This window comes from Eurosta solidaginis, chromosome 4, assembly GCF_040869045.1.
Source record: "Eurosta solidaginis isolate ZX-2024a chromosome 4, ASM4086904v1, whole genome shotgun sequence".
Classification (NCBI taxonomy): domain Eukaryota; kingdom Metazoa; phylum Arthropoda; class Insecta; order Diptera; family Tephritidae; genus Eurosta; species Eurosta solidaginis.
Genome location: NC_090322.1, coordinates 274,363,416 through 274,376,520, shown reverse-complemented (window position 1 = coordinate 274,376,520; position 13,105 = coordinate 274,363,416). Strand labels below are relative to the sequence as shown.

Here is a 13,105-nt window from a genome sequence, read left to right as displayed (position 1 = left end):
GTTAAAATGTGTTAAATTGTCAAAGCTCATGAAGGAGCTAGTAAATAATAATTTATGAAATTGACAATAAAGCAAATTAATAGTAGATAAAATATATACAGAATAGAATTTATACAGAGTAAATTTGATTGCATACATAAAAAAAATAATGATCACAACGCAATTTTGCAAACAAGTTTCAAGTAACTGGTACTTCAAATTTGAAACAGAGGGTTGAACAGTATATCACGGTTTAGCGTTCTTTGCTTCATTTCGAATTACAAATTTAATTTAGTTAAAAGGTATTTTTTAATACCAAGAAACGAGTCGCAGACGTCTAAATTTTTACAGTGTTTATTAAAATCACGATATAAGCAGTGAAGTGGTTCGTGCATTTCATAATTCGACCTGCATGTAGCTACAAAAATTGATTGAAAATGTCTAGAAGGCCTAATAGGAACGTTAAACTTAATTTCACCAAGCAAAAATGGACTATTTATTGACCCTCTTATTAATTTAACAATAAATAAGACACCCAGCATCTCCCTGCGGCTCTGCAATGTAGGTAGCTGTATTAGTTTTAACCGGCTGCAATAGGGGGGAAGATTTTTAGAATGATCCCATGGTAAGTGTTTTAAAGCGAAAAGCAAAAATTGTTTGTGGACCGATTCCAGCTTGTCAGAATGAACCTGATAACGCGGATTCCAAATTATTGAAGCATATTCCAAAGTAGGTCTGACCAATGTGGTAAAAAGAGTTTTTGTAACGTATGGGTCATTAAATTCTTTATACCAACGTTTAACGAAAGCCAAAGTACCTTTCGCGCTATTCACGCAAGATTCAATATGAAGTTTAAAATCGAGTTTTGGGTCCATTGTAACGCCTAAATCAATAAAATTAGTAACTTGCTTGATTACATAGTCGCCAATAACATAATCATGGGATTGGAAGGGCTTCCTTGTAAAACACATGAACTTACATTTAGGTAGGTTTAGTGACATGGCGTTTACATTACACCAGTCACCAAGACTATTCAGATCAGCCTGAAGACATGCCCTATCCACGGGTGAGCGGATAGGCATTACAACTTTGACATCGTCAGCGTACATCAACGGCTTACAGCTCTTCAAAACACTAGGAAGGTCATTAATGAACAACAGGAACAAAACCGGACCAAGATGGCTGCCTTGGGGAACACCAGAAGTTACGTTTATGAACCGAGACCAACAATTATTAAATATAACTGTTTGTTTTCTTTCCCTCACATAAGAAGAAACCCAAGATAGAAGCAAAGGAGGAAATCCTAAACGATCAAGTTTGAATAAAAGTATAGAATGAGAAACTTTATCAAATGGCTTACTAAAATCAGTATAAATAACATCAACTTCACAATTAGTCTTAAAACTTTTGGATACAAAGGTTGTAAACTCGAGCAGGTTGGCCACCGTTGATTTACCCTTGCAAAAGCCGTGTTGTGAAAAGTCAATTAATGAAGATACTCTAAAAGCAATCTGTTTTGTGATAATCAATTCAAATAGCTTAGGAATAGTGTTGAGTTTGGCTTTTCCTCTATAATTTATAACCCACGTTCTGCTTCCATTTTTATGCAGTGGTATAATGAATGATTCTTTCCACTTCTTGGGGAAGAAGAAAATGCAAGTTTTGCAGGGCGAAATCAAAAGCCCTTGGAATCTTGGAAGGAATACTGTTCGTGGTATTACATATATAAATAAACTAGCGGTACCCGACAGATGATGTTCTGGATCACCCTGGTCCACATTTTGGTCGATATCTCGAAAACGCCTTCACATATACAACTAAGGGCCACTCCCTTTTAAAACCCTCATTAATACCTTTAGTTTGATACCCATATCGTACAAACACATTCTAGAGTTACCCCTGGTCCACGTTTATGGCGATATCTCGAAAAGGCGTCCACATATAGAACTAAGGCCCACTCCTTTTTAAAATACTCATTAACACCTTTCATTTGATACTAGTGGTGGCATTATTTTCGAATTATATTCGAATAAACGTTATTCGAATAAACGAATAAATTTATTCGTTTCAAATAATCCGAATAATATTTATTCGGTTTTTTTATTCGTTTATTCGGATATTACTATCCGGACACTTCGAATAGTAAAATAAAAGACATTGCGTTTATGTTACGCTCATCGCTTGTGCAGATGAGCATGCACATATATTTATGTGTGTATAGATGCATATATGCATATATTTTTGTTTGTTTGGGGTTGCTTTGTTAATATTCATTTATTTAGTTACCCGCGATCTTAGTTACATATATTTACGTAACCAAAGTTGTGCTTGAGGCTTAAGCTAAAAATAGTTATCGGGGTCGTTTACAACTGTACTGATCATAGAACTTTGTTTATTAGTAAACAGGTGTGGAAATGGTAATAGGGGGACTCATGATAGCATATAAACTTATAAGGTGTAAAATTATATCCATTTACACACGCGGTTATATGAACGCACCTAGTAATACTCTTGATAAACTTGATGGTTTTTCAGCTGTATTATTGCCCAAAAAAATTTTTTGATTGTTATACAAATTAAAAAATACCAAGATTAAGTGAAAAATCAAAACTAAAACGCCTTTACTTGCTGATGTTCGAGATTTCTGATGAAAATGCCGGCTGTAATGTCTGCAAGGTTGCATTCCTTTGAGTTTACCGCGTTTACACAATGAAATGTGCGCGTAAATTTATACAAATTGTGTAAATGATTTTTCATACAAAATTTGACAGCTCGTGCGTAAACTAGATAAATTTATACGTTTACACACTTTATAAGGCATTTATACGGTTACATGAGTCCCCCTAATATGGTAGGGATTTTTGTTTCCCATATATGTACATACATATATACATATGTATGTATGTAAGTTTTATGGAAAATTTTTGTTTTGATATCTTTTGGTTTGTATAAACATCTAATTGGTCAGCATTAAAAAAATAAGTTTACATGTCATTGTCAACATTTTTTGCGAAGTCTGATGGATCAAAAGTTATTTAAGGTCAAAGTTAACTTAATGAAAACTTTGGAAAAAAATTTCCTAAAATAAAGTATGAAGCAATCCATTTTAAACGTAACAAAATTCTAGTGGAATTAGTGACTAGTTTCAAAAACGGCTGTCTGTCTGTTTTTGCCGCTCCTTAAAATTTTGATTGTCCTTGAACGCGTTAAACGCTGTAATATAAATACCCAAATGTGCATATAAGCATATTCTAACATATGTACATGTTGTATTCTTGCAGATTCCTTTGAAATTAGATTCATATACAAGTGCATGTGGGTATCTCTATGTGTATGTATATGTATTCAAGAAAATGCGCAAAGGGTGATATGAAATAAGAATCCCACCTACTTTTACGGTTAGTGTGGGTATTATGTTTATTTTTTTTTTTTTTTTTTATTTCATTTTTTTGATGCTTGGACTAGCTGAGTATTATTGCTTGCGAATGAAATTCTTTTCTTTTAAATCTTTTGGTTTTTGCAATACTTTTATGTGGGCATACTCGTGTATTCTACCTGCTACTGACTGACCTAACTACTGCTACTGACTGATCACAGTCCTACAACCATAAATACATACGTGTAGGTAATTCTAAAATAAATTTGCATATACATAGATGGAAATATTCAGGCAAACTTTTCCTTCGGGTTTTAGTTGTGGGTTTTAATCGATTATGTATATGTTCTTTGTCTTTCTTTAAATGCCGCGCTTGGAAATTTCGTTAACAATAAATATTAACCAGCATTGTCCTTATATATATCCTGCATCGCGTAACTTATTCATAATTAAAAAACGACACAATGGAAAGTATAAAATGAGGATACCATCTTCTTTTTGTTGATGGTGTGGGTAGCTATACTCCGTATTGAACAGAAGACAAATCAATTATCACAAATAATCAGTAGTATTTTGAGGTTTATTTCGAGGTATAAGACATTCAAAAAGCAAAAAACCTTAACATTTGCCCTTCAAAGTGAACAATTTTTTTTATTTCATTTTTTTTTTATTTCATGATAAAATTTTATTTATTTATTTCTTTTATATACATACATACAATAAAAAAACAATATTTGCTTAATTACTCATTTCAGTGTCACGTAAAGTTGATTTTCTTATTTATATATATGTAAATGATAACTTAGTTCTAAAACCTGTGTAAATATTAAATTTCTTTTATTTTGGTGTAAAAATATTAAAGCTGATACAAGATATGGTTTAAGTTTACTTCTTGAAGGCTTAACAATATTACCAGCACTTGAGAAAACTCGCTCGGAACTGCTGAAGTAGCTGGTATGGCAAGATATTTATTTGCCAGCATAGAAAGTAAGCGATATTGCTTTTCATGATCCTTCCACCAAATTCTTGCCTCTAAATTGTGGTTTATTTGAGGCTCTGAAATATATCTTTCGTACTCATCCTCCATGTATATATGTATGTATATGGGAAACAAAAATCCCTACCATATTACCATTTCCACACCTGTTTACTAATAAACAAAGTTCTATGATCAGTACAGTTGTAAACGATCCCGATAACTATTTCTAGCTTAAGCCTCAAGCACAACTTAGGTTACGTAAATATATGTAACTACATAAATGAATATTAGCCGCGTTTTTTAACACGCGTATATCCGTTTACGCTTAAACTTTATATTGACTGCTAAGCGACAAACTATAAATACACCTCTGAAATTGCTGCGCATAAATTTTGTCCTCTTAAATTTCGCAATAAACGCAATGTCTTTTATTTTACTATTCGAAGTATCCGGATAGTGCGCACTATCCGGATAATACTATCCGAATAAACGAATAAAAAATACGAATAAATATTATTCGGATTACGAATACCTGGCGAATAAAAGAGTTTATTATTCGAATAATTTTTATTCGGATAGTCCCACACCTATTTGATAGCCATACCGTACAAACAAATTATAGAGTCACTCCTGGTCCACCTTTATGGCAATATCTTGAAAAGGCATCCACCTATAAAACTAAGGCTCACGCCCTTTTAAAATACTCATTAACACCTTTCATTTGATACCCATATCGTACAAACAAATTCTAGAGTCACCCCTGGTCCACCTTTATGGCGATATCTCGAACAGGCGTCCACATATAGAACTAAGGCCCACGCCCTCTTAAAATACTCATTAACACCTTTCATTTGATACCCATATCGTACAAAATAAATTCCAGTCACCCCTGGTCCACCTTAATGGCGATATCTCGAAAAGGCGTCTACCTATAGAACTGAGTATGTAATGTTCGGTTACACCCGAACTTAGCCTTCCTTACTTGTTCTAAATTACTTTTGAACAGTTAGAAAATGCTAAATTTCGCAATTAGTTTCTTATAACTGGCAGTGATGCGTATCCGTTGATACCACTTTCGACCAATTTTCGATATGAACAATAAAAGGCTTAAACAGTCTTAAACGAGTAGAAAATATAGTTACGCGCCGGACGCCGTCGCCGCCGCCGCCGCGCCGATATTTTTGTCATTCGGCGGCGGCGTGCGAAAAACGACGTTATATGGTTTTGCTTCATTTGCAACAGCAGATAATATGGCTTTTTTTAAATAGGCACTTATTTGGTTAGGTGCAACATCTATGAATAGTTGCGTTGAAGAGCAAACAACTTATATACATTTAAACCATTTATTTTGGGTAAAAAGCATAATTTTTTTTCTAGGGCTGCTGACAGATGTTCGTTAATGAAGCAACCCTGCAAAAATCGCGAGTACTCCATGCATGCATGTATCGTGTAGTGATTACAATCGTTAAAAACGAGCAATGATCGGCTTACAACATGTTCGTGTAGAAACATGAGTTGGTCCATCGCTGCATTACAGTGGAGTAGAATGGTAAGTACTCCAGTGGACCACATGGTCCAACGATTTTTGCAGGGAAGTGGCCCTGTGAGAAACCAAATTGTGACTGTTGTTGTAGCGATTAGGTTACTCCCCGAAGGCTTTGGGGAGTGTTATCGATGTGATGGTCCTTTGTCGGATACAGATCCGATACGCCCCGGTAACACAGCACCATTAAGGTGCTGGCCCGACCATCTCGGGAATGATTTATATGGCCACATTAAACCTTCAGGCCATCCCTCCCCCCACCCCCCAAGTTCCATGAGGAGCTTGGGGTCGCCATAGCCTCGTCTGTTAGTGAAACGAGATTCGCCGCTCGAAGGTGAGGTTGACAATTGGGTTGGAGTAGCTATATATTGCGCTACACAACCCCTTGAATCCCCCAAATTGTGACTCCATTAGGTTTCTGTGTGAAACTGGTATTAGTCTTGAGTTCACTCTGTATTGAATACACAGGTTTTCTTGTGGAATAGGCCTACTGTGGAAACCACGTTAAAAAATGCGCTCTGTACAGTACCACATAGGTGGCGGGGACGTGTGCATATTATGACGACTACAACTTTTTGGATCGTAATATCTTAGAAATGGTGACTCGTAGGAAAAAATCATTGTTTGCATCGCTTGAAGTTGTCAGACGATACTTGAAACCCTCCTCGCTTTTTATTTGTGTATAAAGCACCCCTCTAATACAATTATAGGTTATTCCGAAGTTAGTTTACACTAGGAGTAGATTGCTAATACGCGTCCACAAATATCGGGGGTGTCAAACGACTCGTATTGACCTCGACAACAATAAAAAAAGAAAAATGTTATCTATGTCCGGAGAAATTTGCAGTTAAAGTTGGCAATTTTCATGTGGTTTTTGTAACCTTGTAAACAGGGAAAATTTTTGTGTACAATGGGATTTTGCACGGATTTAATTTGACCCGACATCACTGGTGAACCGGCTGCGGTAATTTTTTCATAACCGCGGCCGAATGAAGCCAACGCAGTAAGGTGTTCTGCGGAAAATTCTATGGATTTCATCCCCGGTTTCTGAGGAAGTCGTAATTTTTCGGTTTTTAGTTGACATCTTTTAAAATACTTAAACTTGTTTTCCGCCTTCGGATTATTGTTTTCGATGTCAATACGCGTCTTTTGGCACCTCTCGATATTTTTGGACGCATATTAGCATTCGACCCCTGTTCTAGACTTACCATATATTCTGTAAGATCATAAATGCAACCAGGTCAACTAATTAATAGAATAAGCAAAAATACAGCACTGCCAAGGAAGAAAAGAGAAGATGGTGGACTTCCGGTTCATTATTTGATGGACGACTGAAGAATAAAGTATTAAGATAGTTAATCCGGAAGTTTCTGCTGTTTTATTAACCATCGAAGGTAGAAGTTACAATTCAGTTCTTTCGTTAAATAACAGGGAAATCAACCTACCATGAGACCAACATTTATGTTAAAAATCATTTCCTAGCTTCATCAAATAGATATATTAACTAAGTCCATTAAGCGGAACGTTTTGTGTCGAACATGCACACATCTAGATCTACCAGAATTGTGACACGAGTGAAAACTTGCGAGCACTATGCTTTAATTATCCGGAATTGGACAGTGTGCGATTGTACATATGTAAGTAATCAAAGCTACCCGCTTTTGTTTAGAATACTGCGCATATGACTAAGTGCTATTTCCTGTGTACAGCGACCTGCAATTCTTTAATCACACACATGTATACATACGTTAATATATGTAAAATATTAACAATGCATGAAGACACAAGTTTCGTTTTGTACACTTTTCCTCTTCATACTAATTTTACAAAAATTTTTTGTTCTTGGAGATAATGAGGCATTCTTAGAGTTTTAACAATATAATCAGAAATTCTCTTATTTTTTTGTACATCACGACATTCACTGGAATTCTTTCGTTTGATTTTATATATTTATTATGTTTCTGAATGTATATATTTATAATTAATTAAACTTACAAAACCTTGATCAACCGACGCCATTTTGAGCGAGTATAATTTTGACAAAACTTCAATTCTTTTAATTCTCGCCTTGAATTTCGCTATCTAAACACAGGGTTGCTCACACTAAACAATTGTTAATTCGAAGTTTTACGTTTTATATAAGTAAATATCAAGTAAATATAGTTTGTCCTATTGTTCACTTTAAAATTTGCATTTCGAACTAAACAAACCGCACGATATATTATTCCAGCAAATATTCAGCGACATTTTTTAGCACTTGAGAAACACTCAAAAGAACGAATTAGCAATAAAAGCAAATATAAACAAAAACATTGACATTTTGTTCCAATCTATTACAAAAATGTGCTCCCCGACCGGTTATAGTGTTGGAAATCGGAAAAGTTTTGCGATTGCAATGGCCTCGTCAGAATAATTTATATCATGTTGTTGTTGTAGCCACACTTCCCGACCTTTGCTGGTTTGCTGGTGAAAAAGTTACGTTCCATTGACGCGTGAATCAGATACCGATAGAAATTTAACATGCAAATGCAACAACAATTTTTTTTTGATGTTTTTATATCTGGTTCAATTTCTGATCCGTATTGCAGTTCTGATCGTATCGTTTTCTGTAGTAGATTTGGCGGTCTCCGTGATGTGATGGTAGCGTGCTCCGCCTACCACCAAAGAGCATAAGTATAATAAGAGCCGTCACTCGTTATTTTTTAGGCATTTACTCGATGTAAACCAGGCATGCTTAACCAACGAAACGATATCATTTCGTTACGATAATCAACGTTAATAAACGAAACGAAGTCATTTCGTTTCGTTTATTAACGTTAAGATCGTCAAATTAACGAAATGATTTCGTTTCGTTTTCTGCCATATCAAAACGAAATCAAATCGTTTATGTTGATTATTAATTTCAAACTATGCTGGCAAAGCTGATTGATGGCGGAGTCATTAAAGGTGAAAGCATTATCCAAGCTGATTGCAACTTTTCTCATGAATTTTGACAGTACGAACATTTCTCGGAGTATTTTTGACATTACCACCAACGAATTACACAAACAAATTACATAGAGTTTGTGTGTGTATGTGCGCTCGTTGTTGCCACCTTACGGCTTCACCATGGCTATAGCATTGCCAGCACAATTCAAACATAAAGTATCACGTTTCTGTTAACGTTTTTAACGCTAACTAAAGCTTTTCGTTTCGGTTAAAAACGAGATACAATTTATCTTGATAATTTCTTTATCGATAATATTTCGAAGTGTTTCAACGGAAACGGTGGAAATTTTTTGATAAACGATTAGCTTAACGTTAAGGTGCATCCCTGATGTAAACTATGAGGTAGTCGCTACTTTTTTTGGGCGAGATGTTTATAAATGTCTTCTATACATTTTCATGGGGTATTTGTGTTTATTTTTCCGACTGTATTTAATTAATTATTTAATTCTCTTTCCAAACAACACGTTTGCATAAAGTGACAACACCGCATGGATAAACGGAAGGCAATTCCAAAATATTCTTCATAAAACAAAAGTAGCGACTACCTCACAGTTTACATCGAGTAAATGCCTAAAAAATAACGAGTGACGGCTCTTATTATATTAATCCTCTTTGATACCACACCGAATGCTCCGGGTCCACACCTCGGTCAAAGCAACATCAAAATTTAAGAAATAAGGTTTTTCAATTAAAAAATAATAAATAAAAGTAAGGCGCGATAACCTCCGACGAGATCTAAGGCCGAGCTTCTCTTCCAATTTGCGTCGTGCTCCGCTGGATTTTCCCTACAAATTGGCCGGACGGGACCTACATGATTTTATGCCGACTCCGAACGGCATCTGCAAGGCAGATGAGTTTTCACTAAGAGCTTTTCATGGCAGAAATACACCCGGAGCGCTTGCCAAACACTGCCGAGGGGCGACCCCGCTTAGAAAAATTTTCTTCTAATTGAAAAACCTTATTTCTAAAATTTTTGATGTTGCTTTGCCCGGGGTTTGGACCCAGGGCATTCGGTGTGGTAGGCGGAGCACGCTACCATCACACCACCAATTAGAAGAACATTTTTCTAAGCGGTGTATCCCCTCGGCAGTGTTTGGCAAGCGCTCCGGGTGTATTTCTGCCATGAAAAGCTCTCAGTGAAAACTCATCTGCCTTGCAGATGCCGTTCGGAGTCGGCATAAAATTATGTAGGTCCCGTCCGGCCAATTTGTAGGACAAATCAAGAGAGGCACGACGCAAATTGGAAGAGAAGCTCGGCCTTAGATCTCTTCGGAGGTTATCGCGCCTTACATTTATTTTTTCTAACCACTTTTGAGTTGGTAGCACTCATGGCTGAACTATGTGGTTGGCTCATATCTACAGCGACAACATGCCTTTGTTCATATTGTTGAAATCAGCGTGTTGGTGTTAGACGAATGTAATGGAATGCAAACATAAAACTTTGCAGCTTTTGTGTGTAGTAAGAAAATATTGTCAATATGTTGATTTCATTTTGAGTTTGCCATCTTCTTCTGACAATCCCTACTCCAGTGAAATGAAAAGCGACAACATGCCTTTGTTCAGATTGTTGAAATCAGCGTGTTGGTGTTAGACGAATGTAATGGAATGCAAACATAAAACTTGGCAGCTTTTGTGTGTAGTAAGAAAATGTTGTCAATATGTTGGTTTCATTTTGAGTTTGCCATCTTCTTCTGACAATCCCTACTCCAGTGAAATGAAAAAAATAAAATTAGCTGATGAGATAACCCAACATATAGTTGAGCCCTGGTAGCACTGAAATAAATATGTGTATACATAAAAGATTTCGCCATAATTATATTATTAGATCGTTCCAATGAGATTTGATCGTGAGCCAGAGCTCGAAAACTCAATGGAACGCTCCTAAAGGGCCAATTACTGATACTTAAGGCGGTGCCACAATGAAATTTTTAATATAGATGCGTTTAACACAAGCTTATGCATTCCAATAACAATCAACCAAGATGTTGCGTTTGTAAATATGAAGGAACTTCAGACGTGGCAATTGAAGTTTATTCCCCTATGCTCATTCACATACAAAATTTCGCGGAGCACTGGTATAAACATTATCCCCATACAACAACAAAGATACTTGCTCACATATTTTGTGTCGTATTCATTTGTTCTATTACAGTTTTTACCTGCGAAAAATGTTAGAAAATTTACCAACCAGTGGGAAAAATAATTTCACTTGCAAAGTGTGTCAACACCCTTAACCAAAACAAATGTCACATTCTTCTTCTTATGCTTTGCTTGTAACAAAATTTGGGAGATGGCTACTTTTCAATATCAGATGGCGCCAGTGTCGCTCATTCTACCGTTTTTCATAAAAATACGTGCAATCTACTCATAATGCACAAGCTTAAACTCATCTATATGAAAAAGTGCTTATGTGTCGGGGCTTTTAGCATAGACTTGACTTGACTTGAGAACTGTCCCTTATACTATTTTCAAACAGACGGCTTATACGCCAATTACACGGCACAAGTATCCTTGTGCCAATTACCAATTTGCACAAGGATTTGCTCGGTGTGTGCAGTGTTTGCGCTATTTGCGCAGAGAACTGCGCCAAAATCAAAACGATTTTGATATTTACGCATGTCTGCAAATATTGCACATGCTTTTTTCTTCGTGTGTGGTGAATGGTAAAACAGTTTACCTGTCGTTTCTGATAATATAACATCAATAATTATTACTTAAAAATGTTAATATCGAAGGCGTAAGGACCATCTCTAGCTTTTAACATGAATTCACACAAATTCAATAATACATAATAGTTTTTTATACAATTAGAATACATGTTTCATTTGTTGCGCTAGTTGAAAAATTAATATTGCGCAGTGCTGCAATGAGTTGAGCTAGTCCTACAATTAAAATATATATGTTATAAATACAATGGAAAATAAACGCTTCTGGTGCGAGTTTTTTTACTTATACCGTGAATTACCAGCACTGTGGAAAATAAAGAGTGATTTTTTAAACAATTAGTGCCTTTTTTATACAATTAAAACACATGTTTCATTTGTTGCGCTATTTTAAAAATGAATATTGTGCAGTGTTTTTGGGCCGTGTATGTCAAAATTTTCATTTGCACAAATTTCGTCGTTTTATATTTGCGCATGGCTTTTGTGTCATGTATGGGCCGTCTTATTGAATAATAAACGAAGTTTTCTACATTAAGACGCTTATTGAGCTCAATCTTCCCTACAAAATTCGAATCTATAATTATTTCATTAGTAGCTAATCCAATGCCTAATGAAGTCAAAAGCACAATGCAACTCTGTTGGCCGCGTTCCGCTTCTTAGTTTTTGGTGTGTTCAGTGCTTAAAAAAGTCATTTGTCAAAGTAAATGTCATTGTCTGCATGGCGGAACGATACAAGGTGGCCGCATCGAACAGCTGATTATAACCTTTTTTATTTGATTTGATACATCAACTACCGGCGCACTACGATTTTGACATTTGTCCATCGAATTTACAAGTACATGGAATTTTTTTTATTTGTAGGTATGTCACCATGCTGCCACCTTGTATCGTTCCGCCATGATTGTCTGTCATATAGCATTGTCATTTTATTCGCTTGACATTTCATCCTTCATACTAATCGAGCAGTTACTTCTGTGTGAAAGCAAAAAATTTACGATTTCATTAGAAGGTGAAATGAGATCATTAAGTTTCTGTGTGAAAACAGTATTACAGTTCTGTTAAATGAACATTGCATGTGTAACGTAGCGTTACAATAACGTAACTCCCCATGTATTTCCTTATTCACCTAAACCTGGACCTCCCTGTACTTATTTTTCTATAGCATATTCAACAACCACTAAATTGCAAACCAATGAAAAAGCACAATAATGGTGCGTTGACTTCTCAACCAGTTTCTACAGCATGGCCAAAAACCACTTGTACTTATTGTTTTATAGCGTAGCCAACAACCACTAAATAGCAAACCAATGAAAACCACAATAATGGTGCATTGAATTCTCAACCAGTTTGCGGCACCACCCATATAAACATTGAATTTGCATTTTTGCAATTCAGTCCTCGCAGGTGAGCCAGCGGGAGTGGTTGTCTTTTTAAAGACAAAATTGCCACTACGGCTAGCTAGCCGAGTGGAAGGGGGCGCTGTCATGGCGCGGGTCACCCTCCACCAGAGTTGGAAGATGCGAGTGGTGTCTTCGGACTATCCTTCCCTCCGTCGCCCACCCTGGTGTTGAGCGGCC

General features: G+C 36.2%; 1 protein-coding gene across 2 annotated transcripts in view; it reads right to left on the bottom strand.

Moving 5' to 3' along the window:
• Nucleotides 1-8,126, bottom strand: part of Ptpmeg2 (Protein tyrosine phosphatase Meg2) — a 92,193-nt gene extending 84,067 nt beyond the window's left edge. The window contains exon 1 of one of the 2 annotated variants that reach the window (XM_067786288.1): nucleotides 7,873-8,126. In XM_067786288.1, the coding sequence (XP_067642389.1) occupies nucleotides 7,873-7,896 (24 nt within the window). In that variant the 5' untranslated portion in view covers nucleotides 7,897-8,126. The remainder of the gene's footprint in view (nucleotides 1-7,872) is intronic. The other variant, XM_067786289.1, reaches the window with a different exon arrangement.
• Nucleotides 8,127-13,105: the final 4,979 nt, after the last annotated feature.